We start from the raw sequence: 26408 nt of genomic DNA on the forward strand, positions 1-26408 counted from the left end.
TCTTAGTTCTAATTTTAGGAACAAACCAGAAGATGTAGCCAGTTGTAGGTTAAATGCAAATAAGTTGGTAAAATGACACAATCAGTCAAAAATGACTTCTATATTTTCTTTAATATGCTTTGAGTTCTAAAGCGATGAATATTCTTTGGACCCAATGTCAGTGAATAAACAGCAACATTAGGTTGTTTGTCCTCAGAATACCTGTATAAAATATCCCAGTTTTAATCCGTGGACTGTTATTATGGTGTATTTCACCAAAAGAAAGGACATGATTATGTTGAACAAGCTTGTTTACCGTTGAGTGATCCTCTGCTGCCTAAATACTTTAATTCCACGATTATGCTAGACTCTGTGTCCCCGTGTGTGGACCTTTGACCCTGACTCCGAGCCAGGTTTAATGTGTTTCCTGTACCAGGGCCACTTAATCTTCAACGGCACTGTTGGTAGGACTAAAGTGGATTGCTGTTTCGTAATCTTGCGACGGTTTTAAACGTTTTCATGGATTCATCACAGCACAGTTTTGTTCGTAAAACAAATGCTCGGAACTAAAAGGTCAACTTGTTCCAGAGGATTGGAGACCTGAAACAATGCAAGTGGACATGGATGATAATCCTCTTGAATTACTAAGTATAATGGAATATTTTAAATCAAGTCAAAGTCCTTCTGAAGAGGTGAAAAAGGTGAGCTGAGACCAAATCCTTTACTGTGAAGATAAATCCTAAAAATATACCTCCCTTAATCTACTTACAGGTTGTGAGTCAAAGGTAGTCTTTGACTGCCTGTTGGACCTCTCTCTCTCTCTCTCTCTCCCTCTCTCTCTCTCTCTCTCTCTCTCTCGCTCACACACAAGTCATAAACACTGTCTTAGAGAGACGGCTTTTGACTTCTAGCATAGCTTTATGGTTTCGTGCCTGGCGTCACTCTGCAGCCTGAACTGTCTGGCTGAAGGTGTGGACAACACGAGCATGTCGAGTCGCCTCAACCTCAACAGCCTGGGTAGGATCTGCGGGTCCAGCAACAGCAGTGAAATGGTGGTCCTGGACCGGGTCAAGAGGAAGAACTCTGTCCGGAGGATGTCCATCATAGAAGACGGACAGGTCGCCGAGGTTTTGTATCTCATTCCCAAGCAGTCGATGATGGAGCAGCTGCCGTTCCTGGACCCCAACGACTACATCCTGTGTGAGAAGCTGGCCGGCATCCCTGCAGGTGTGGAAACATTCTGCTTCTTGTTATTTCCCCTCTTTTGTCACTTAAAAAACACAAAAACAAATTAATAGATATTATTGAATTGACCCAAAACATTTGATTTCAATATTGATTTAACAGCTTTTTCATGTCAATCATTTATGATGTTTACATTTTCAACATATAGACATTAATTCTGCCACTCTTACTCTTGAGACAGACTTGATTACTCGGCGAAGGATTTCGCTAAACGGATTTGTCTGTATTTTAATCAGCCAATCGAAAATCCGTTTACTTTAATTTAAACGTGAAATGATTGAAATTCATTGATGTTCTTGCCAATATCTTCATATCTTGAGGTGTTAAAACAGATGCTCGACAGGACAGTATATCCGTTTTTATTAATAGTGTTGAAATTCATTTTAAATTATATTAAATGTAGTTTTTTTTCTCACCCAAAGTGGCTATTTTCCCCCAGTTTAACTTTTGTTCAGAGTCTCACTAATGACTTCAATGTGGCAGCCTATTCTGGATCACTCTCCATTTTCGTCCTCCCAGCCTTGGATGTGTCCCACCGTCCTCCTCATTAGACTGTCCTCCCGTCCTTTAGCAGCAACACTGGCTGCAGATGGATAGAGAATCAAAAATCCTTCAGGTGGTGATTTAAGGCCACAGACCTGAGTAGAACCCTCAACTTTCGCATTCAAAACTAGATAAAAAGGATACATTTAAAAAAAATAAATCAATTTTGATGTGTATATTTTTGAAAAAATGCAATACAAAATAATTTTATTTTTATTTTAATGCATTAAGAATGCATCTGCAGAAGATGTCTTACAAACTTTAAACACACTGTCGTTATCAAGTTCCTTATGATCTTGAGGGGAAGAAGAAGAAATGTTTGCTGAGCTGAGTCTTCTGAGCCTCAGAGTAGATCCTCTCTGTCATGGATGTTTTTTCTTGGCATGAACAAAATGACTAGTTATTTTAAAACAAGCCAGATATAAAAAGTACAAGAGATAAAATGAATTGAAGCCCAATATAAGTGTGTATAACCACATGTGTGTGTGTAACCATGTGTGTTTTTAAGGGGAAGGGCAGATCGTGAGAGACTTATCTGACGCATTCGTTACACAAAGATCTTTTTATTCAGTCTTAACACGATCAATTTTAGTCGGCGTTGGACACTGAGGTTTGTGTGTCCCTGGCCAAGAGAAAGACAACAGATAAATGTGGCAGCAACACACACACACACACACACATTCCACACGCCACTTTGTTTTCGGGACCACCCCCTTTACTGGCAGCCACCAGCGGGTTGATAGTTGGTTCCCACTCTGATGCTGATGTCACGTTCCTCGAGCATGAAGGACAAAGGTAGAGTTTTTTGGTTTGTGTTATTGTTGATTAAGTTTATATTTAAAGGGGAGTTTATTAGATTGATTCGTTTTGTTCAATCAACACTGATAATAGTTGTCACTAGTTATGATAAAGTTTATCCTGTCGGATGTTTTTATAAATCACCCTCAGACCAGGATTTGAGTTTTTTCTCCGTAACTAGTGTCGTTTTCAAGTTTTTGTTGAAAAAAAAAGAGCAGCTGTTGGACAGTGAGCATGTGATTCTAGAAATACCTCTGAAATCTAGTTTACCATCACTGATGTTTTTTTGTACTTCTCCTAAGTGAAGCTATTTGGACTCAGAAAATGTAATTTGCTGGTCGTGACCTCCCACACCAGCTCTCTCCAGTGTTGAACCAGCATCGATACAGCTTGTAAGCAGCTCAATATGTCTGGTGCTCCACGACCGAGTGCAGGCGCACAACAGGGATTGTCACCGCCTCAGATAGCGAGTTAGGTGATTAGCTGCGCGGCTCAGGTTTCTCTGCCCGCTCGCCATCTTTCTAAATCTATCATTCGCTAATACTCGACACGGTATCGGCTTTGCATTCTAAGGTAGACGGAGAATTCCTGGAGGTCAGATCTGGTCCTGGCAGAGGACCGTGATGACCAGTTTAAAGTGACATCACAGTGTTAATTATTTTTAGAACTAGTTAGAGCGCGTACTTAACTGCAGCAAGGTTGTCCAAATCTAATTCACGGATTTATTGCCTGGCGTGGTTATGCTCTCCTCTTGTTTGTCGACAGTCTCTTCTCAGATAAAAAGTTTATTTCACTCGAGTCATTTATTGATGTAAGTATAATTATCAATATGACGGTGTCATTGTCAACATAACAACTAAAGCACAATCAAATGCTCATGGAATGATTGGACAAATGACCATCTGGATCCATTCATCTTTTGAAGAATATACTGTATATAGTATATATATGTCCTTCAAAAGATGAATGGATCCAGATGGATATCGTGATTATTATATATATATATATATATATATATATATATATATATAAGGGTGTGTATTTGCGAGAATCTGTGGATACGATACGCATCACGATACGGTACAAATATAATATTGTGATACTGTAGGATCAAGGATATAGTTGAAGTGTTTGTATGGTGTCTTTATAAATAAAATGAATTATTATTATTATTGTCCGAGTACTTGACTCTGGTGCAACAGAATTCTCCGAATGACTCTTCGTCCCGTTTTGAAACCAAAATATGTCCAAACAACAGCTTTAAAAGCTGCTAAAGGGACTGTATCCTCTCGTTCTCAGTCATCGCCGGGATTGTATTGTAGCTTTAGCTGTGGAGGATGTAATGACTGCTGCCATCTAGCGGCTTGTATTTTAATTGCAACACAAAAATGAACAAATGCTGCGAATATTACCAAGTAAATTGTAAAAAAAAAAGATACATATATATATATATATATATATATATATTTGTTTTGGATTGAAATTTAAACCATAACACACTTTTTTAATAACACATTGCCATCTAATAGTATCGTGAAAAAAGATATCACAATATATATATATACACATCACCGTATGGATATTTAACACCTCTCTCAAGAATTCTGGCCCTCACTGACGTGTTACTTCTTCATTGCCAAGATATTCTATCCTCTACTCACTCACCGTATTAACTCACCATCAGAACTGGTTATCTGTCCTGAAGCACACATGTCCTTAAAGAGTCAGACCGAAGACACCATGACTCAGGCCGAAGAGGCCGTCCAAGGACACCAGGGTCAAGTTTGTTCACCTGCACAAGACCAGGATCAGCTGGTCTAAAACAGTCCAGAAGCCTGGTGAGAGGAGCTCAACTGTTGGAGCAGTTACTAGGAAATAGTATAAATACAAGATCCCTGACAATCTTTACCTGGAGCTTGACACAAGATCCCACCTCATGGAACAAATAATCTTGAGACTGGTGACAAATTCATGGGGTTGAGGGGGGGACTGGTCAATGAACTGAAGACCACAGTGAAAAAGGTTACTATAAGTTATAAAACAACCCCTGCTTAAATGGAAATCTTTGGTATAAACGCCATTTGCTGCAAATTGTTTCCACCCAATGTGAGGCTTTGTAGTGGAAACATTATGTTTTGGAGCTGCTTTTTTGCAAAGATGACAGGACGACTGATCCCTATTAAGATAAGAATGGACGTGGTCATGTATCGTGAGATTTGGGGAAACATCTCCTTCCATCATTTGAGGAGGAAACGTGGCTGCATCTTCCTGCACGACAATAATCCCAAACTCCCCGCACAAGCAAAGAAGGAGTGACTATGACTTCAATCCAATTGAGAATCTGTGAAGGAAGTTGAAAGTCTGTGCTCGTCTAAAGAATGGGACAAAATATCAGCAACAGTGTACAAACAGTAAATAAATAAATTAGTAAATTAAAAAAAATAATCAAATTTTTAAATAAAAAATGTCATGCAAGGTGACCCGGATGCATTCTGTCACACAATTGAATTAAATGGTGAGAGGGCATGGGGGGGGCAACAGACCCTGAGGAAAATGAAAATAGTTTTGATTAAAATAGTACCATGTTTAATAAATATTAAATTAAGATGATTTCCAGAATTCCAGCTTCTTTCAATTCCAAGTCTTTAAATCTGTCTGAATGTCGGGAGTTTGAGCAAATCGACTGTAAATGAGCGACTTGGACGAGATCTTTGTTTTTATAGTTTTTTATCTCCACCAGTGCTGCAGACGCAGGAGGGACGCCACCCGTCTCCTTCCTCGGTGAAGCCAGTCATAGCCTGCTTCAGGTGCGGCAAGCAGTGCAAGGGGGAAGTCCTGCGAGTCCAAAGCAACCACTTCCACATCAAGTGCTTCACCTGCAAAGGTCAGTCATCAGAAGTCACCAATATTATGTTGAGTTGTCTCACGGTGTGTGTTGGAATACTGGCATCAGAATAAGTTACATTGGCTCCAGGAGATATGTCCCATGCTGTGAGAACGGGAGGATCGTTCTGCAGAGGGACACGTACTTTTCCCAGAAGGCCTTTGTTCTCTGTAATTGCTTCTAACAAGCCTCTCGTTCCTTTCAATCACTCTGCAGTGATGTTTACTGGTCAGAGAAAAGAGCTTTCACAGCAGAGGGGTTGTGGTTTTTCAGGGAGGGGGGGGGGTTACTTTTCATTTTGGATCCAGAACAAGCACCTCAACTTGAATTGATCCTATAAGAGCTAATGTCTTCTCTGGTCTCAGTGTGTGGCTGCGACTTGGCTCAGTCGGGCTTCTTTGCCGCGAACGGTAGTTATCTCTGCCCGCTGGACTTCCAGAGGCTTCATGGGACGCCCTGCGCCAACTGTGGAGGATTCGTGGAGGGGGACGTGGTCACGGTCCTGGGGAAGAACTACCACCCGGCCTGCTTCGTGTGCACCATTTGCAAGTAATTTACCCTGTAATGTTTTGAAGCTGGAGCTCAGACTGAGCTGAGAATAGTGAAGTCAGAGGGTAAATGTTTTCCATCAGGCTTTGAATATGAATTATAAGAATGGATTTTTACAGCATCAAAAACACAATTTGAATTTGACATACATTTTTTTAACATGCATAGACGGGGGGGAAAAAACTCAAAGAAATTCATATTCAAAGTATAATGGCACACATTTACTTCCATATTTGGTTCCCCGGATCTTAACACTGTTTTTTTTTTACACACAAAGTTTCATAAACTGACCTTATTTACATTACATTCTTTAACATTTAAATTTTTACACTGTATTTATTTACATTGAATATTGTTTTTAAATTGATTTGTTTTTATTTATGTATTTATTTGTTTTAACTTATTCGTTACACAGAATATTTTTATATACATACACATTTTTATACATTGTATTTTACTCTGATTTCATTTGTGCATGAAAAATAGACGATAGATAACAACAGTGATAAATAACAGTTCAAATTCTGTCTGATAGAAAATAATTGAATGAAAAAATGATGTTAATGATGTAAGAAAAAACAATGTTACAAATTTAGATGAATTCATTTCCATAATTATGATTTTTATGATTGTACGGTATAGTTAATAATGTATTTTTAAGGTGATGTAAATGGAGGTTTAAGAGGGAATATTAAATCTAAATAGGATACGGTAAACTTTAAAATAGGTGATTATATTTAGTCAGTGGTCAAAATAAAAACACTTTTTTCAAGTAGATCTCATCGTCTTGAAGTGATTCTAGAAAAGTACATGCATTAGAAGTGGAAGGTAGTTTTTTGTATTGACATCATGTGTCAGAAAATATTGAAGTAGTGATAGTAAGACATCCAACTCAACTACATTAGTGGGTCGCTTTTTATAAAGAATTCTTCTCTTTTTTTTGGACGTGCTGATCATTTGCCTGGATTTTAAGATGTTTTATAATTAATATCTAAATTTGAAAAAAAATACATTTTCTAATAAAATAAATAATAATAATGTGTGCAATAATATAGGATTTAAGTTAAATGTGCTAATAAATTCTAAAAACTTTTTATTAAATTATGATAATAAGCTCTGAGTTGTTGAAAAGTTAAATTTAAATATGAAAACAATTAAAAATGTTATATTAACTGTTAGAAAGATAATTTGAATGTTCAGAGGCAGTCATTTTGGACGATCAGGATAATCGGAGCCCGAAAAGACAAATCTGTTTGTGGTATACCTTGTGTTGCCTCTGTGTCTTGGTGACCCGAAGGCCGAAAAACCATAAGTGTTTGAGGTATCCCTTGTGTTGCTTCTCGGTCACCCAGAGACAACACAAAAGATACATACTGATAAACACAAACTATGGTACAGAAAAAAGCTTTTATTCAATGACTTGTACAAGATTATGTTTCCTCCTGAGCTACAAAAACTTAACAACTTTTTTTTTTTTTTTAAGGTGACACACATATAACAGAAAGTTTCTCCTGCTTCTCTTCCTGCCAGACAACCGTTTCCTGCCGGGGATTGTGTCACCTTCAGTGGGAAAGAGTGCATCTGTCAGAACTGCAATAAACCCATGTCCACTCCTCCACAATGCACCAGACTTTCAACAAGTGTGTTCATCCTTTCGTCAAATCATCCGATTCATTGTTAGAGAACACAAAACATACTCTTAAAGTGATGCTGTGATAGAATAGTACAACTTTAGATGTGTTATATAGACATTAGGTGTGTTTCCTTAAATCTTTGTGTTCTGAAAGAGTTTTTTTTAAGAACAAAACTACATTTGATTCTTTTATCACCATTATTCTTCCCAAACCATGACACAAAATGTACTTTTTAATCAATAAATACATCAGTAAATACATCAATAAATACATAAATAAATACATCAATAAATATATAATTCATATAATAATGAAATATGTCTGAATCATTGTTGTATGTAAAATGATGGATGTTATTGACGGATGATTTTGATGTTTTCAGGCTGCAGTGCTTGTGGCAGAGACATCAAGAACGGTCAGGCTCTGCTGGCGCTCGGCGGTCACTGGCATCTCGGCTGCTTCAAGTGTAAAGTCTGCAAAACCATGCTGAGCGGAGAATACATCAGCAAGTCAGTTCTTACACTCTTCTCTTGTTCATAATCACACAGTAGAATCACATGATTTCAACAACGACACAACTTTAGTCAGCTGGAAAATTCAACTGATTTGAAATTTTTTAAAAAGTGAAATTTTTAGATTTTTAGATTTTAAATAAAGATTGTATTATCTTCATAATTGTGAGAAACGGAATCACAAAGGAAAGTTAGTAAAACCTTAGTTCAGAAAAAAAGGCAATCATTTTATTTGTATTTTATATTTTAATACTAATTAATGATTAATAATCATCGTGAATATGAGTATCTCATTGAAACTATGCTCTTTAATTCTATATTTATATGGTATATTTATAAAATTAGATAGTGTTTCTATTCTATTTCCTGGCTTTCTCTTTAATTCTATATTTATATGATATATTTATAAAATTAGATAGTCTTTCTATTCTATTCCTGGCTTTCTCTTTAATTCTATATTTATATGATATATTTATAAAATTAGATAGTCTTTCTATTCTATTCCTGGCTTTCTCTTTAATTCTATATTTATATGATATATTTATAAAATTAGATAGTGTTTCTATTCTATTCCTGGCTTTCTCTTTAATTCTATATTTATATGATATATTTATAAAATTAGATAGTCTTTCTATTCTATTCCTGGCTTTCTCTTTAATTCTATATTTATATGATATATTTATAAAATTAGATAGTGTTTCTATTCTATTTCCTGGCTTTCTCTTTAATTCTATATTTATATGATATATTTATAAAATTAGATAGTGTTTCTATTCTATTTCCTGGCTTTCTCTTTAATTCTATATTTATATGATATATTTATAAAATTAGATAGTCTTTCTATTCTATTCCTGGCTTTCTCTTTAATTCTATATTTATATGATATATTTATAAAATTAGATAGTCTTTCTATTCTATTCCTGGCTTTCTCTTTAATTCTATATTTATATGATATATTTATAAAATTAGATAGTGTTTCTATTCTATTTCCTGGCTTTCTCTATCATCTAAATGATCATTGAAACTATGCTCTTTAATTCTATATTTATATGATATATTTATAAAATTAGATAGTGTTTCTATTCTATTTCCTGGCTTTCTCTTTAATTCTATATTTATATGATATATTTTTAAAATTAGATAGTCTTTCTATTCTATTCCTGGCTTTCTCTTTAATTCTATATTTATATGATATATTTATAAAATTAGATAGTCTTTCTATTCTATTCCTGGCTTTCTCTATCATCTAAATGATCATTTATTATTGTGTGTCAATCAAGTCCACATTAAAATGAATAAAAAAACATATGTTAATTATATAAAAGACCTGATTATCTCTTTCATACGATCTTATATACTGTTTGTTGATAAATTGAACCAAATGAAGACGTGAATGCTGGTCTGTCCTCAGGGACGGCGCCCCCTACTGTGAGCGGGACTATCAGATTCAGTTCGGGATACAGTGCGACATGTGTCAGAGGTTCATAATGGGGAAAGTCCTTGAGGTGAGAAGTGACTTTCTTCTCTTCTATATCATCTAAAACCATGTATGACCGACTTATCGACCTGCAGGCCGGATCCAAACATTATCATCCCAGCTGTGCGAGATGCAGTCGCTGTGGGAAGGTTTTCGCGGAGGGAGATGAAATGTACCTGCAGGGTCAGTTTGACCCATGCTCTTTGTAAACCTCTGATGTTTTTGCTGACGCGTCACTGGTCTCTGCAGGGTCGACCGTGTGGCATCCAGACTGCAGGGACAGCAGCAGCAGCAGGAGTGAAGACAGAGTAAGACCGACTGAAAAGCTCCTTGTAAATCTTCTGTTCCCACCTTCTCTCCTCCTTAGAGCTCAAGGACCAAAACACCGCTTGACTTCTTTTTCCCTCCAGAACAACTGAAGGTTAATAAGCAGGACCGTGGTTCGAGTGATTCTATCATTAGTCGGTAGTTAAACTTGCTTGTTTCACCGTGAACTGGACTGACCACTGGAATGCTGTGATGCACTTTGTTGTTTGGACTAATCATTCAAACCCAATTGGTGTCTTGTGAGGGTCATGATGATGCTTTCACTGCCATTCAAGTTTTAGGGAAAACCCTGGCTTTTGTAACCCTTGTGTTATCTCAGGGTCAAGGTGACCCGAAGGCCCGAAAACAAACGTTTGCAGTACCCCTTGTGTTGTCTCTTGGTCAAGGTGAACAAGGATACCACAAACACATTTGTTCTTTGGGCGTCCGGGTCACCTTGACCCTGAGATAACACAAGGGATACCACAAACACATTTGTTTTCAGGCCTCCGGGTCGCCTTGACCCTGAGATAAGACAAAAGTTAAGCTAAAACTAAAAAGGAATTCACAAAAGAGCCATAATATGAATTACAAAAACAATACTAAAGTAACAATGGATACCAATTACAAATATTAATAATAAGTTTATAGTAAATAATTAGTAAGGAGGATGTTTAAAAAGTGTGTAAAATGTTGCAAAAAATAAGTACAATTAGGATTTTATTGTATATAATTTTATTTTTTATACATTTTATTGAAAAATAATGGCACAAGCACTATGGACAAGCATCTTTTTCATTGTTTTTATTTTTTTCTTTACTATACAGTAATTGTTTTCGAGGGAGAGGAACTACTTACAAAAAAAGATAAATGAAAAAGAAATTGAGAAAAGTCCTGAACTAAGAACTTTAACAAGTTACTATTAGAATTGAACTAATACTAAATAAAGAAAAATAAGTACAATTCAAATTGTTAGTCGTTTTTAGACACAATCCCATTTATAGTGAGGCCACATAAATATAGTCTAAGGGCCACATGTAGGAACCACATGTCTGCACTCTGTCCAGGTCTGTTTTATCGATCCGTCTCCACATTAACCACTAGACTAACCTCAGACTTGTTAATAATATCAATGTTTCTAGCTGTTTTGAGAGAGACTGGTTTGTCTAACTAGAGAAATCAACTACTATCAGCTACTGTATGTTTATGTCCATTGATGATGACATCATCTTTGTTTCTCAGCCCATTAGATCCTCCTCGGAGAGCTCCTGCTCCAGACCAGGGTCCTGTACTCCGGGGAGTCCTGGTCACATCATCTGTGTAAGTTTGCACCATTTAAAGCATCACCAGCAGGTCGATGTGTAGTCCTGTTTTATATTTACATTTTATTTACACAGGACGGAAGTGACATGGGTCGGGTGTTTGATTTTGACTGCAGATTAACAAACTGAGCTCAAAAATCTGTAACAAATACGATGCGACTCCCCTTGACTGGTCGGAAATAGTTTTATCTTGCTTATAAAAAATATTTTTAAATAATAATAATTCAATTGTGGTTGATTAATCAGAAGTGGTTACATATTTATCTTGCTTTATTTTTATTGCTTATTTTTCTACATGTGCCTTGACCTTTGAGCAAGGTGCCCACACCCCCTGCCCTCCACCGAACACCTAAAATAATAAACTCACAGTTGAATATTGATGCTCAACCACAGATTGAATGGAGGCTTTGATCTTTCATTGTGTCAATTTGAATGCTCAGCACTTCAGATTGAGCTCAAAGAACCTGATCGTCACCTGTGCATTTGTCGGGAATACACTTTAACCCAAAGAAAACATCTCAAATAACGGTCGTTCACGTTTGGATACAACCGTCAATCTTAGACGAGCGGACGATCCGTTCACATTTCTGTCTAAAACAGCGGGATGTTGTTGGATTAAAGATGAATTCCTCCACCTGAACCGCCATCCGTGTGTTCTCACCCTTCTCTTCTCCTCTTCCTCCTCTCCATCCCTGCTCCCAGGCAAAAGTAGATAATGAGGTCATTGACTACCGAGACTTAGCAGCCATTCCCAGAGTCAAGGCTATATATGATATAGAGCATCCGGATATGATATCGTATAAGAGTGAGAGCGGCAACGCTTCTGCCCCGGACAAGAAAGACAGCAGGCAGGAGAGGCAAATCTCTGCAGAGGTAATGAATCCATGGGATTCACTGACATGTTTGTGTGTCACTTCTCTTCTTGGTTTCACTCTCTGGTCAAACCAAGGACTGTGTTTATTGTGTTTGGGCCAACATTTATTGATCAATTAATACAAATAAAAACATGGATATATATTTGTAATAATACAGAGATTGAAGGCATATTCATTTAAAAATGTGTTGCCTTACGATCATATATTGTCCTTGAGTGAAAAAACCTCCTTTCTCCATGTTGATCATTTAAACTATTCATTAAACAGTAGTTTTCTTAATAGTAGTAGCAGTAGAAGTCGTCACAGTAATAGCTGTGGAAAATACCTCGTCTTATCCTAGAGGTGTTGCAATATATTTCCATTATAACTTTAATTTCCTTATAATTTATCCTGCTTTTTGTAAGTTAAAAAGTAAAATACTGTAAAAATGTCTTTGTTCCAATTATTGGATTAATGTAATTATGTGTTAAACAGATGGACATCCTGCTTGTTGTTGACACAGTTACAATTTCTTTGCCTTTGACTGAAACGGACACAATCCTGACAGTTTCTTGTGCTCTATTTATTGTAGTTTATCATTGTGTTTAAGCAAACAAATATTCTATATTCATGGACATACTTTCTGTGAAGATTCATGCTTTAAAATGTCGATTATTTATAAATAAATAATTTAATTTTTGACATTTTTGACAATTATTTATTTTAAACATCATGATGTTTCTGTCTTTTTGCTATGTTCCTGACAAATGTCCTTTTCTTCTGTTCTTTAGTCGTCAGGAAGTCTTTCGGAAAATACTGAGGTAACTTTTTGAATGGAAACTTAATAAAGCTTGTTAGTTTATTTTTGTAAAATGTAAACAGTAGCGTAAACATAATAACTATACTTCACTATAGTGACACCCAGTGGAATGAGTTGGTACTGTGAGGTCAAAGTTGAAATGTTTGTTTTTTTTATCTGCCCTTAACTTTAAAGGAAAGTTGTGACCTACAGAAAATCATCCCAAAATCTGCAAGCCACGGCACTTTCGGATTTCCCGGGCTGTACACTCGACATTCTTACATCCCACCACCGTCCAGATCACCTCAACACTTCCATCGGCCTGGTAAGAGGAACCACAACAAGGACATCCAACAGCACTCTTCCCTACTTTCACACCCCACTTCCCTGTGTGTTCACTTCTTTCCTGAAATAACACGCAGGGTCAGTAGTTTCTCCTCCTCCTCCTCTCCTGTCCTCTGACACCCACACCTGCCCCACTTCTTCCTTCAGTCACCATCTCCTCCCTCTTAGCAAAGGTAAGCTCGCACTGCACTGAGACTCTCAGTGACTCTTCAACTGTCAAAGGAGTTTATTTTTAAAGGATCATTAAATATATATGTTTGAATTTATGTTCTTGAATTATTTACACAATCTAAAAGTATCTATTTTTAAATTGGTTTTTAGTTTTTTAAATAAACCCTCGGCTCCCATCATGAGTTTTTGCTCAGATACACTCTTTTTATTTTGGATGTCGCAATAGTCTAGTGTTGTTTTGATGGTCAATGCGAAGACATTTCCTCTGTTTCTGTCGATCTGTGTGGTATCTTAAAAACACAAACTTTCATTTTAATTCCTCTCCCTCTGCGTTTGATGATCTACTGACTCCTTCAAGAAACATATTTTTTATTTGTTCAGGCTTTTCCCTGATTTTCTTTGGGCTGCTGTGTTTGTCTTATGTGTCTTGGCCTTTTAAAGTTTATATTTTAACTGTATATTGTTTTGATTGTTAAGGTGTGTTGTGACCCTGGTCTAGAAAGGCACTTTACAGATAATAATTACTTACTTTCTAATTTGTTGGCAAATTTGGACATGACCCAAGGTGGATGAATGACTTGTTAAGTTTACATGCACTTGTTCATTCCTTTATGGGCCTTCTCTTTTTATTCTTATTTTCAAAGAGTTAAATCACCGTAGTTTTTGTGTTCCTTAGTGTTTTAATTTCATCAGTTTTTCATCTATATAATACAGCCAAGACTGAAATAAATTACACTACAACCTCAACTTTCCCTACCACCCACACTTACACCACCATTAATGTATTATTAAAACTTCTACATCTACTACACTATTACATCTACTCTAATTATACACATCTATGTGCAATAAACAACAAACCAACATATCAAAAAACACAAGATGTTCTTGTGCCAGCAGCTATAAGCAAGTTTAAAAACATTGTTTCGACAAGAGTCATGACTGTTTTAAATGAATCCATTATCGAAAATATAAGGAAAAAAGAAAGAATGTTACATGATGCTATGCGTGATTTAAAATACTGACCCACTCCCAGTGCTGCTTCATTACAGCTAATAGACAAAAGAATAGAACCAACAACTGCACCGCTACAGCTGCAAAACTAACTTTTTGTTTCTACCACTAATGCAACTAGTAATACAACTACTAACTGAAGCAAGTTTCAATGATGCAGCGAGCAACTCATACTAGCACACGTTGTATTGATTAAAACCTCCTCAAGCAGCACCTTCATCTCTCCACAGACCAAGGATTCAACATGTACAACAAGCCTCCCATCTACAAACAAGGTACATTCCATTGAAAGTTCATCCAGTAGGATTGATTTTTTTTGTAATCCCATCTTCTTTCCGTTTCCTCTTGAAACAGACGGCAGCAGCGCTCAGACCGCCTCCCTACCTGGATACACATGCAACGGTCTCAACCCTGTAAGGAACCCTTCCCTCGATCCACCTCAGTATGTTCCTAACATGTTCTTCCTCCTGGCTCTCCTCAAGCAACACTCGATGGATCTGTTCCGGTGTGGCAGCGACGCCTACAGAGGTAGACGAGGACATCTCTGTTGTTCATTTTCAGTTCATTTCTGAAATGTTTTTTCTTCTTCTTCACGCATTTCAAGATTTCAAGGTGAGACTTTTCAGCTACTTTCATGTTACATTCATTCAGCTCGACTCAACCACTGATCTGTGCAACGAGTTAAACTAACACGGTTCGCTGCTAGACAAGTGTTGAAGTGGTGGAATGATGTTTCATGCTGCATGTTTGCTTCATCCTGTAGTTCAACCATGGTCGTGGAATGGACAGAGGAGTTTCTTTGCCTAATTTATTGGAGCCAAAAGCAAGTACTAAATTATCACCTTTAATATTGTGCTCTCGTGTGAAGTCTACTCACAGAATCAAAGCTTGGTGGAAGATTCTTTCTTTTAGTTATTAATTTAAACGATGTTCTAAAGAGTTTGTGGATTCATTGTCTTATTGAAAACTTCTTCTTCTCACGTCCAGATGTATCCCTATGAGGTACTCGCCACCAACAACCGGCGACAAGTGAAGCTTCCGAGAGATGTTGACAAAACAAGACTGGAGGTACTTTTACTGCACTATGAAAAACATGTGTCAAACCAATGTCCAGGTATTTTTTGTGGCCCACAAGAGTACTACACACCTACAGTATTTAATACTTGTTTAACATTCGCCAAAAAACTAGATCACCTACTATGTTTTGGTGACTTGCTATATCAATTGGGTCTAGAGCAGAGGAAGGCAATTACATTTCATTTATGAACTGCGACTGTTGTAAGGGGTCGTCAAACCAACGGGAACAAAGGAGAAGGTCTATAAAGAGAGATAAAATATGTAAATATGCCATGATTTTATATTTAAAAACCTTTATAAAATAAAATATAAGATTTAATAATTGGCATTTAAAAAAAAACATATTTTTCTATTTACTTTCAAATTATATTGAGGAAAATATTCCAAAAAGGAAAATGAAGAAACATGCTATGGTGGATTTATATGTTAAAATCAATAATTAAAAGTAATACATGTTGTTAGTTAGCTATCAGATCCATTTATACACAACCTTACTCTAACCTCCTGAGGTCCTCATAAATTCACTATGAGGGTCGCATGTGGCCCCTGGGCCTCATTTATTTTTTTATTTTTTTTCAAAGCACTATAAATAATGACTTTCAATAGCTAATTGCTTTATCAACTATCAAAATATAAATGATTTCTGGCGAGTGCGAGTAAAATATTTTGACCCTTTGGACGCTCAATTTAACGGATCCTCTTTGAAATCAAGATCGGAGATTTGTGAAATATATGCGCTAATACTCTCTCTCTTCATCTGTTGCAGCGCCACCTATCACCAGAATCCTTCTTTACAATTTTCGGCATGGACATAAAAGCATTTAATACTCTTCCTCTGTGGAAACGTAACGACATGAAGAAGAAAGCAAGTCTGTTCTGAAAACTGGTCGAGTCATGTTATATCAATTATTCACACACTCTTGAAAGCACTTACTTTTCTCTCTTTTTTTTGTGCACCAACACATGCCTCTGATTCAGATACTTCCTTCATTTTTCCACGATTTACTTTATTTTCTTCTATACCCACACAATCTTCTGGTCATGGACTTTAAGGCTTATTGTTTATCAATGAATAGTTTTTTTTAATGACTAACAAAGTTTAAACACTTAATTATTCTACAAGCTCTGAACGTGTCAAAAAAACACTTAATTATTATGACACAAGAGGGCGGTAGAGCACATAGGTTTTAGTTTTGAGTCTATGCTCTTTTTTAAAATGGATTTCGAACCCGAGCATTGGAGTTTAATAGAGTTTCCTGACATGATCCAGTGAATCCAAAAACACCCCCAAGTCAGAGTGGAGATGTGATTTTCATGTGGTCTTTCTGCCTCTTGAAACTCATTGAAAACCTCCATCTGAATAGAGAGATCTGCTCCTGTTTTTTATTTCTTCTTTTTTTTATTATTCTTGGAGCTACGAAAATATTTCATTCAAATCCCAGACTTGTTTGATAAAACATGGTGTCTGTGTTTTGGTGTTTTTATCCTGCAGTTCAGTCTGTGATTCCTTTGGTGCATCAACACACCAGTGACCTTCGTTTCAGGCTCAGACTCCATCACTCTCAAGCCTCAGTGAGAATCTCTGTTCATTGCCTTCTTGTAACAATAAACGTCAAATATTCAGCTCAAATCTGCTCTTTGAGAATTTCCTGTATGTGGCTTTTAGGTGAATGGAATTATTATGATTTAAAAAATATGATTTTCCTTTCCTTCCAAGCCAGTGTTGCACATGTTCTGTTCTAATCTACAAAATGCATATGTATAGTTAATAAATGACTTTAAACCAACGTTTTTTCCTAATGTTTTAAATTTGACTTAACTTTATTTTCCAGAACACACCAGTTAATTGTTATGGGTCACTGAACAAAATGCTTGTTCAATGTACAGCTTCATGTTTTTGAAGATGAGCACATGCGTTTAAACAAATATCCATCTAAATAAACACCTATAACTAATAAACCAGCTGAATAAACAGAGCCCACCGACTGTCTTATCTCAGGATACATGATGTTTACACAGTTGGAGAGGATGTTTTGCTGATGGAATCTTTTGTGATTATGGTACGATGAGGGATGAGAGGGCCGCACATGTGGGAAGTCACAGTGACAGAAGTTTATCGGACGACACGAGGCATCTCTTTATATACGTTTATTTCCATTCAAAGAGATCTCAAACAATCGGGATATTGTTTCATATGACAAACATTTTTTCGACAGAGGTTTTCATGGAGAAGATCAGCAGCTCATGACAGTAAATGGAACAATAAGTATTAATCTGTAGATGATATAGAGGCAAGTTGTTGACTCAAAATTGGCCATAGATGTGTGTGTTTAACTTTTATTGCTACAAATGCAAAAAAGTCCTAAAGAAAAAATCTGTTAATAAATTCCAGAAAGCTAAAGAGCTTGATTTTAATTGTGCCATAGTAACAATTTATTAAATGTTAATGTTTACTTAAAAGGTTTAAGACTTTACATCAGGAAAACATGTTACACTGGAGAATATATTCTTATATCTGACTAATACTGAAAATTCTTCCTAAAACAAAATGCTCTAATTGTCTCACATAAATCAGGATCAGAAAACATTTATTACCAGATGTTTAAGACAGGAGCTTTACATGTGATCCTCATAAAATGTATTTTAATTAGTCTATAGCATCTACAGCAGTCTCCAGAAACAGAATTATGCATTTTAAAAAGTAATGTAATACTTTTAACAAAGTTAAATTGGGAGGATCTATACTGAAACTATTGCACCGTAGGCATAATTCTTCTTTTTTTTTCAAATTGATGTGTTTTTTTTAAAGACAACCTTTTGTTTTACCCTATTCCTAATGAAACACTTCTTTTTAAAATCGATTTGTCATTTAAAAAATGTAACACATTTAAGGTAAGGTAAGGTAGAACTTTATTCTACTTTACCTTACCTTAAATTAATTATTAAAAATACATGACGACCTCAATATAAACACATTGACGACGTGTTTATATTGAGGTCGTCATGTATTTTTAATAATTAATTTAAGGTAAGGTAGAACTTTGTTCCTTAAATTAATTATTAAAAATACATGACGACCTCACTATGTTTATATCGACTAGAGAGTCGTCATAAAGTCTGTCCGTTTATTTATTATCATTTCCAAAGCACCTTAATTCTTCCTCCTTATGATGAAGAAAAGAGTTACTTCGCTTCAAAGCCCGCCCCCTCACACATTTTCACTTATATAAGCCCTCCTATTGGTCCGTGCGACCGCGAGCATCTGATCGGCGGGAACAGTTGTCACTCAAAGCAAAAAGCTCCTCCCACTTCTCCCCGGACTGGATGTCCGGGCACAGCGAGGATTTTCAACGAAAAAAAAAAAACATCGACCGCAGTCTCTTCTGCGACCCCCCCAGGAGCCAGCGAGCGGAACCCCCACGACATGGACGCGACGACAACGTGACCCCACCACCATGGCGTGTTTTCTGGACTCGGATAGCGTGCTGCCGTGAGCGGGTGACGTTGCAAAGCGCGACATATTTAACGGTTATGGTGTCAGTGGTGAGGCGGGCGGAGGGATAAAGGGGGGGCACACCGAGGAGCTCGCACTGTCGTTCCGCCTATGGAGGCGGACGGGACCCGTTGCAGTCATCTGGAGGCCTGGAATGTCAGCTGTGAGACTCGGGACACCTTTTTTTGGTTCGAGGAGCGTAGTTGAGGGAAAAACAAAAGTGGCACCTGTCAGTCAAGTCAGAGACTCAACTTCCGAGCGTCGTGGAGTTCAAAGTTGACCAGAAGATGACCGCCGCAGACATCACTTAAACAACACAACAAGAACACAACTTTTTTTTTATAAGTATCTTATTTATTTATTTTTTTATCCACCATGTCACTCAAAGACAATCCCTGTCGCAAATTCCAAGCAAACATTTTCAACAAAAGTAAATGTCAAAACTGTTTCAAGCCCAGAGAGTCCCACAGTCTCAACGACGAAGATCTGAGCCAGGTGAGGACTTGTCTTTTATTATTATTATTATTATTATTATAATTGTTTGATCCTCATCTCGAACTGTATATCATGGGAAGGGAAATGACGCCTTCCATGTTTGATGTTCACACTGTCAATGGAGCATGAAGTGCGAGTGTTTGCTTAATTGGTCATAATTGTTTTCCTGTCCTCAAGGCAAGATGTGGTCTTTATTCACACAGAGATTCTGGTCTCCACCCATTCTTCAGTCTCTGTGGACGGGGGTCACTCTTACCTTTTTATCTTCACTCAACACTTCATTAAAACAGACAAAAAAGAATCACTTTTGCTTTAGGTTGTCTTCAGAAAGCGACTTTCCTTTTTGTTCAGTTTTAGTTTAGTTACCAGTGTTTTCATATCCAATTTATTTAGTTTATTAAATGATTATTATATCGTATGATATTTTAGAGATTTGTATTGACCACGCTGCAGCAATAGACTCCAGTTCTGAACCCCCTATTTGAAGTGGCTCATATGTAGGTTAGATCCTTCACTGTTTCCAAACATGCATTCTAGTTCATTTGTAACTGTTTTGTTTATGTGGAGGTGTTTGCAACATCACAGGAGCAATCTCCATCTTGAGGTTATCTTTATGTACTCGGATTATAAGCAGTAAAAGTTGGCGATAATGCAGAGTGCGATACTACCACCGCTGACCTTTCGTAATATTGAAGCTACACTTCCAATGATATGCTTATCAAACTGATGGCAAGTTTAGGTTGAGACCACTTTTAGTTTAGGTTAATACCACTTAACAACATTTAAGATTTATTTAAAGAATGAACATTTTGTATAATCCGTCACCAGATTCAATGTATATATTCCTAGAATTGTTTTATACCTCCATTCTAATGGAAACTAGGTTACTTGAATTCCCTTGTTGTTAGTAGTTTCATAAGGAGAGACACAACAGTACTTTAAAGTCACCCACGTTTTAAACTCCAATCTTAATTAGCTCTAAAATCTGTAACCTAACTTACCTAGGTTATCGAGTAATGAAAGTTAAGGGTCTGACTGTGTGTGAGTCAACATTATCGACTTAAGTGAGTCGGTACCAATGGTCAGAAAAATTAGTACATTTTATTTAAGTGCTAGCAAGATATTATTGAGTATAAACAAAATCTAAACAATAAACAAATTTATATCTTTATATTAAATTACAATATCTAATGTATTCGATATCTATCGAAGTGAATATCCAGTCATGTAAGGATGTGACCTTATCATTTATCTCACACTTAGACTCTGTCTAACCAGTGAACAACTGAAGGGTGAACATTGACCTACTTTCATATGGTCCAGGTCTCTATCAGATGAACTTGCTGCTCATGCCCCTGTCAGGTCATGTGAGGGGAGATGAGGTGATTTTCTTCTTAACAATGATAGATCTCAAGTCCCTGTCCTTGTTTTTCTTGCACTTGTCTCGACTCTGTCAGTAAGATTTTGCCTCAACGGACACTTTCCCCTTTGGCTATCTCGCTGTCAAATAGTTACTTAAGTCCCATTTAAAAGTTAAATGCTTGCTTTTTAAATGGCTTTTAGACTAAATAGTCCCTCAGAGCTCCACGACTTAATGGAGAGGTGAAGGTGTTATTTTAGAGGTGGATTAATTTGGCCAAGAAATACTCGGTCCTATAGTTGTCTTTATAAAATGTTAAGATTGATGGTTTCACATGCGATGAAGTCATGACTGAGAACAAAACCATGATGAAGCTATTTTAAAACCGCAGTGGCTAGTATTGATTAGACGTTCTTTATTTTTAACCTCACACACAAGATTTCATGCACTGTGGTGCTACTGCCATGAAAACGAATGATGTCAGGGAGCTGACAAGACATTTAATCTTCAAACCTCTTAACACTGTAATGTTCCTTGGTGCTAAAAGTGAATTAAAATACATTTTAGATTAGGCTGGGACATCGTTTTGTATGAGTTTCTTGCATTGAAAGGGAGGTACATAATGATTCAGAAAATGAGAATTTAAAGGTCAAACACGTGAATATAATGTGACATAATAACAGCTGACCGTGAGCGTGACCCTAGATCAGGTATGTCAGAGGGGCTTAGTTTTGAGGACTAAATGACAGCCCAATTTATCAACTTTTTTTCCCCCCAGTAACTTGATTATTCTTTTGCTACAGAGGCAGCCAGACTTTTTATAACCTCTTTTCATTCGCTTATCTCTCAGTGTTCCTGCTTATTTCTGCTTGAAGCTGCTCCGTCCACACAACAGTCCACCCACTCACTGGATCACAGTGAAAATCAAGAGTGTTGGACTTTTTTTTCCAGGGCAGCATGGTTTTGTGGAACGAGGCCAGCTGGAGATTGTAGCCTGCAGTCAACTCGAGGCAGCTTGTGATTGTGACACACCTCTGAAGTTAATCTTAACTGTTTGTATGGGTTTAGTGTGTGTTGTGGCTTTTTCCCCCTCTTGTTTTTTTTTTTTTTGTTTTTGCGTCACAGTCTTTGGCAAAGGTTGCGATCTATCCTGCGGTCATAACTCCACTGAATATATGCATAGGACTGTGTGTTGACATGTTGACATCTCTGTTTGGTCTCTTCTATAAACATCCTAATTGTATTTTCTTCTTACCAGGCAAAGCCTGTTTATGGAGGATGGCTGCTTCTTTCTCCCGAGGGAATGAATTTTGATAATCCTTTACACAAATCCCGGGTAAGTGGTTTCTTAAGGTCCAGGTTAAAAATTAAAAAAAAAAAAATATGCTTGGTTTTAGGTTTTTCCCCTCCTGCATTAATTCAATTATATAAAACACTGATGATCTGTTTTAATTGTTACTTTTTATGTCTATGTAGTTGAACATGAGTTCCAATACATTGTTGCATATGTAATGGGTTCAGATAAATGTACAAAAACAAAATGTCCGACTTTTGGTTAACCACTGTTATTCTCTAGATAACATACAGAGGGATCAATAAAGTTTTATCTATCTATCTATCTAGTGCTTTCATTCGACATCTTTGAAGTTGAAATAGTGATAACTAAAGTATTTGTTTTCAGAGATGTTGACAGTTACTGCAATTTACTATAAATTGGTAATTAATTGGTAATTATTGAAGCAGCGTAATTTCAACTTACCCTCTTATTTTTACACAATATTTCTACACAATACTTGCAGGAGAATAGATCTCTAAGTTAATAAACATATCTTGCAGCATACCTCCTATTTAATATTTTGTGTCCTGATATTATTGAATTTTATATCATTATTAGTGATTTGAAACAGGCTGTCCCCAGAGAAACAATTAATTTTATTACATAGAAAAACCCTATAATGCTCCATTTGATCTGTGTAATGATGTATCGATAAAATATCGATATCAACAGCACTGTATTGATTTTTTATTTGATTATGATGTTTTTGTCATAATTCTTCCTTGGTTTATATTTATAGAAAGTGTCTTTAAAATAAATGATTTAATATATTTTTTCATTTACAATAATCATGCAAACATTAACCTGTTTATATTTGTGTTGCAATCTAACTTAATCTCCAAATTATCCAAATCCAGCTAAAGTAGTAATGAAATTATGAAATATCTCGGCGATGACTGAGGATGAGCGGATACATCGGCTGATCTTTGGACATATTTTGGCTTAAAAACCATTAAAATCCTGTCTGTAAATTATCCAACGCCAGAGTACTTGGCAATAATACAAATGTATTGTTGTTTGTATGATATATTGTTCTTGTAACTCTCACCCCTACTAATGTACACTACAGATTTCTCCTTTCCTTTTGAAAATAAATATCTATTCTAATCCACTTATTCACATGTTTAAACATCTAATTGAAAATAATAAATCTAACAATTTGTTCGGATGAGTTTTGTTATAATTCCCATCTTTGACTGCTGTGTTATGGGGAGAGAAGGCCAAGGTCGTCTTACCACTTAAAACAACAACTTTTGACATCTGACAAAAGGAGGTCTGGGTAATCTGGCTCCTGTAGATTTTTCATGGAATCGGCAGTTTCCTGTGGGAGTCTTTGACGTCTATCAGTAGGAGCCTTGTTCTCGGGCAATAATGAGCCCAATATTGACTTTATTCCGAAAATCCTGCTCACTTAGCATCATGTAATGCGAGCCATGCTCTGTTGCACCACTTCCTTTATCAGCGCTGAGATTACACTGTGGCGGTGCATCCCAAAGAGGAGTCAGGAGAATGTGGGGGAGGAGAAGGAAAAGTCCAGTTCTCACAGCAGCACTGATGGTTTCCATATGGGTTTTAGGGAAAAGCACCTCTGGATTCTTCACCTCAACTGTTGTTGACAGTCTGCTGCTGCTTTGACACAATCATTCGTCTATTCTGGCATTTTAGCTTTTCACAGCGAGGGCGTAATTGTTGGTCTGCACATGGTGCTGAGGTGTGCAGGTTGCTCAGACTCGCACAGGCCAACACGCAAATAACAGGAAAACACATTAGAATTTGAGGGTATTTTTCTTAAATGGATATTTCGTTTTCACTAGAGAGCTGTAATTCATTGTTTAATGAGATATATTTTTGGTTTGGTTACTTAGAAAGCTTGTTTTGCCATTTTAGTTAAAACATAAAATGAATAGTTGCTTATGAAAGCCAAAGCATTTTCTTCCCTGTTCACACCTTATGGTTTTTAGGAAACATTACGTGATCGTAATATTTTATGAATTAGATCGCAGCAGTTTGACACTGACAACAACAGTGCATTAAACTAACTGGGGCACTTCACTAGTCACTTTAAAACATGTCGCATCTTCTCTTAAAAACCCAGCAATTTTATGGTAGGCAAGGAGTTTTATGTTTTAAAGTATAATTTAAATTGTTTCCAGACCAACTACCACCTTATTTTATTTTGTATTTTGATTATTTTTAATCAGATTTCGAACAATAATATACTAAGGCAAAGGTAGTCTTACTAAATGGTTGAAACTGTAATGGAATATGTTCTTTGAGTTCTACTCTAATGAAAATGGAATATAATAAGTAGTAGTAGTAGAACTGATGACTGGTGACAACACTGGTGTGTTGCATGGACCTTAGCAATCTTTTCTACACAAAATAATCAAACGCATGATGTAACTTGTCATTCAGCTCCAGGTATTATTTTATTATCCCCTCACAGAACTAGTCATACTGGATCCTTAGAGGATCAAACTACTTCTTCTGTTTAACACTTGGCTGAAAGCTCAAATAAAGTGCACCATCACTCATTTATGCATGAGTTCATTTTTATATTATGGTGTAAGCATCGACATGTGAATTAACTGTTTGTCTACTGTAAGCCAAGCAGGCTGTAATCCAAATGTAATCAAGGGACTGGTTAATCTAAGGGGAGCCGCTTAAGACTTGCTGTTTAAGGCTTGGAAATTTGAGAAAAAATGTTTTCTTTTTATTTGTCACCTACTCTAATGAGTCACAATTTTATTTTTCATATAGAAATGGCAAAGACGATTCTTCATATTATACGAACATGGCTTACTTCGCTACGCTCTGGACGATATGGTGAGTCAATGTGCATGTTTATAATTTTGTGGTTCACTCTTTATGCATCACTTCTGCTTGATCCTCCATTGTATATTTCACAAAACTTTTTATTTTTTCATTATAATATTCTAAATAAGAGACTGTTAATTATATAACAAGAAGTATCAATCTAAATATATCCATGTTTTTTATAGTAATAATTCAAATGATTGTCTTGATTGTTATTTCAGGACGACCGCCTTAGGCACAGCCTAGTTAAGGTGCCTTAAGTTAATCCATCACGGTGGTGTGAAAAGGAATCATCACATGATGTTGATACTATGAGTCATGTGCTGACTTTGTGCTTAAGGTTTGACGCATGTTGTGGAGCGGACCCAGAGCTACTTCTTGTCCTGTGAAATCCAGGCATCTGTTCTGTTGTTGACATCAGATATTAGGTCACTTGTGTGAATTGATGGGCCGCTCTGAATGTGGCCTAGTTCATGTGCTTGGCGACTATTGATCGGCCTGCTTGGACCATTTCAAACACACTTTTTTTTATAAAATGTGGAAATATGATTTTGCAGTGTTTTGAGTGTGAGAAGAAACGGTTACAAAGAGCCTAATTATATCCTCTTCTCTGTCCATCATTATTGTTTCATCTTACTCCTTAGGTGAAGCATCAAAACGAACAGGCAGGGTGAATTGTGTGTCTGGAAATATCAAGTAACACTAAATATAGCTCTTCACTCACTTGCCTGTTTTTCCCCTGCTGAATCTATATCTATTAGAGTCGGTTGTATCTCACAGAAACGTCAGTAGAGTCACTATAATGTTGCTCCAAACCACATCATAGTTTCGGTCTTAGGATGCTGGTCGTAGGAGATGTGGTTCTCCTTTGTTTTTCTCTGTGTCTATTTTTATGGTTTTTGTGTCTTTACTTAAACCAAACACAGATGGGCTGCGGTCCAAACCAGCAGGATGTGGACTGGCGCTTGGGGAAAATTATTTAGTTTGGCTATTGCCTCGGTTATCCCGAATGTCTAGGGTATTAAGTTGGAATTGCCCACCTCATGTGAGTTATCACAATCATGACACCACATTTGTGTGAAATGTCTTTTATGGTCAAAGAAAGGGTGGTTTGGAGAGCTGTGTGCAAAAAAAAACATTTTACAATAAGATTGGGTTTAAATCCTTTTGTTAGTTATGATATAGAGTTACTAGATAGATAATTCTTTGTGTTTTCCTGCTGCTCTCAAGGTAGTTTGAGAATGTTATTTTTAGTCAACCAGGCACAATTGGTCCAGAATGTGTGTATTCAAATCAGAAACTTTTTTTCCCACCGTCTTAAAAAAGTGAATTGTGAGACCAGATTGCTGGCCGGTTTAACTGTGCTAGGTATACTAGTTGTTACCAAGAAGCAGTGCA

General features: G+C 36.6%; 2 protein-coding genes across 12 annotated transcripts in view; both read left to right on the forward strand.

Moving 5' to 3' along the window:
• Positions 1–876: 876 nt before the first annotated feature.
• LOC148077557 (actin-binding LIM protein 1-like) lies at positions 877–17207 on the forward strand. The gene is made up of 17 exons (XM_087794220.1): positions 877–1206; positions 5306–5449; positions 5815–5998; positions 7529–7638; positions 8015–8141; positions 9556–9649; positions 9717–9804; positions 9871–9929; positions 11170–11247; positions 11952–12122; positions 12895–12924; positions 13098–13227; positions 14663–14707; positions 14787–14845; positions 15196–15255; positions 15420–15500; positions 16276–17207. Exons 1-17 carry the CDS (start codon positions 900–902, stop codon positions 16387–16389), a joined length of 1881 nt encoding a protein of 626 aa, XP_087650346.1. The 5' UTR covers positions 877–899; the 3' UTR covers positions 16390–17207.
• A 1579-nt stretch (positions 17208–18786) lies between these two features.
• Positions 18787–26408, forward strand: part of mpripa (myosin phosphatase Rho interacting protein a) — a 33993-nt gene continuing 26371 nt past the window's right edge. For 6 of the 11 annotated variants that reach the window (XR_015711469.1, XR_015711468.1, XM_087794222.1 and 3 more), the window contains exons 1-3: positions 18787–19497; positions 22116–22193; positions 24954–25019. Coding sequence is in view for 7 of the 11 variants with exons in the window: in XM_087794222.1 (XP_087650348.1) it covers positions 19378–19497; positions 22116–22193; positions 24954–25019 (264 nt within the window). In the remaining 4 variants the exon portion in view is untranslated. The remainder of the gene's footprint in view (positions 19498–22115; positions 22194–24953; positions 25020–26408) is intronic. The other 5 variants (XM_087794228.1, XM_087794229.1, XM_087794227.1 and 2 more) reach the window with 4 other exon arrangements.

This window comes from Callionymus lyra, chromosome 6 (genome assembly GCF_982586985.1).
Source record: "Callionymus lyra chromosome 6, fCalLyr1.hap1.1, whole genome shotgun sequence".
Taxonomy (NCBI): domain Eukaryota; kingdom Metazoa; phylum Chordata; class Actinopteri; order Syngnathiformes; family Callionymidae; genus Callionymus; species Callionymus lyra.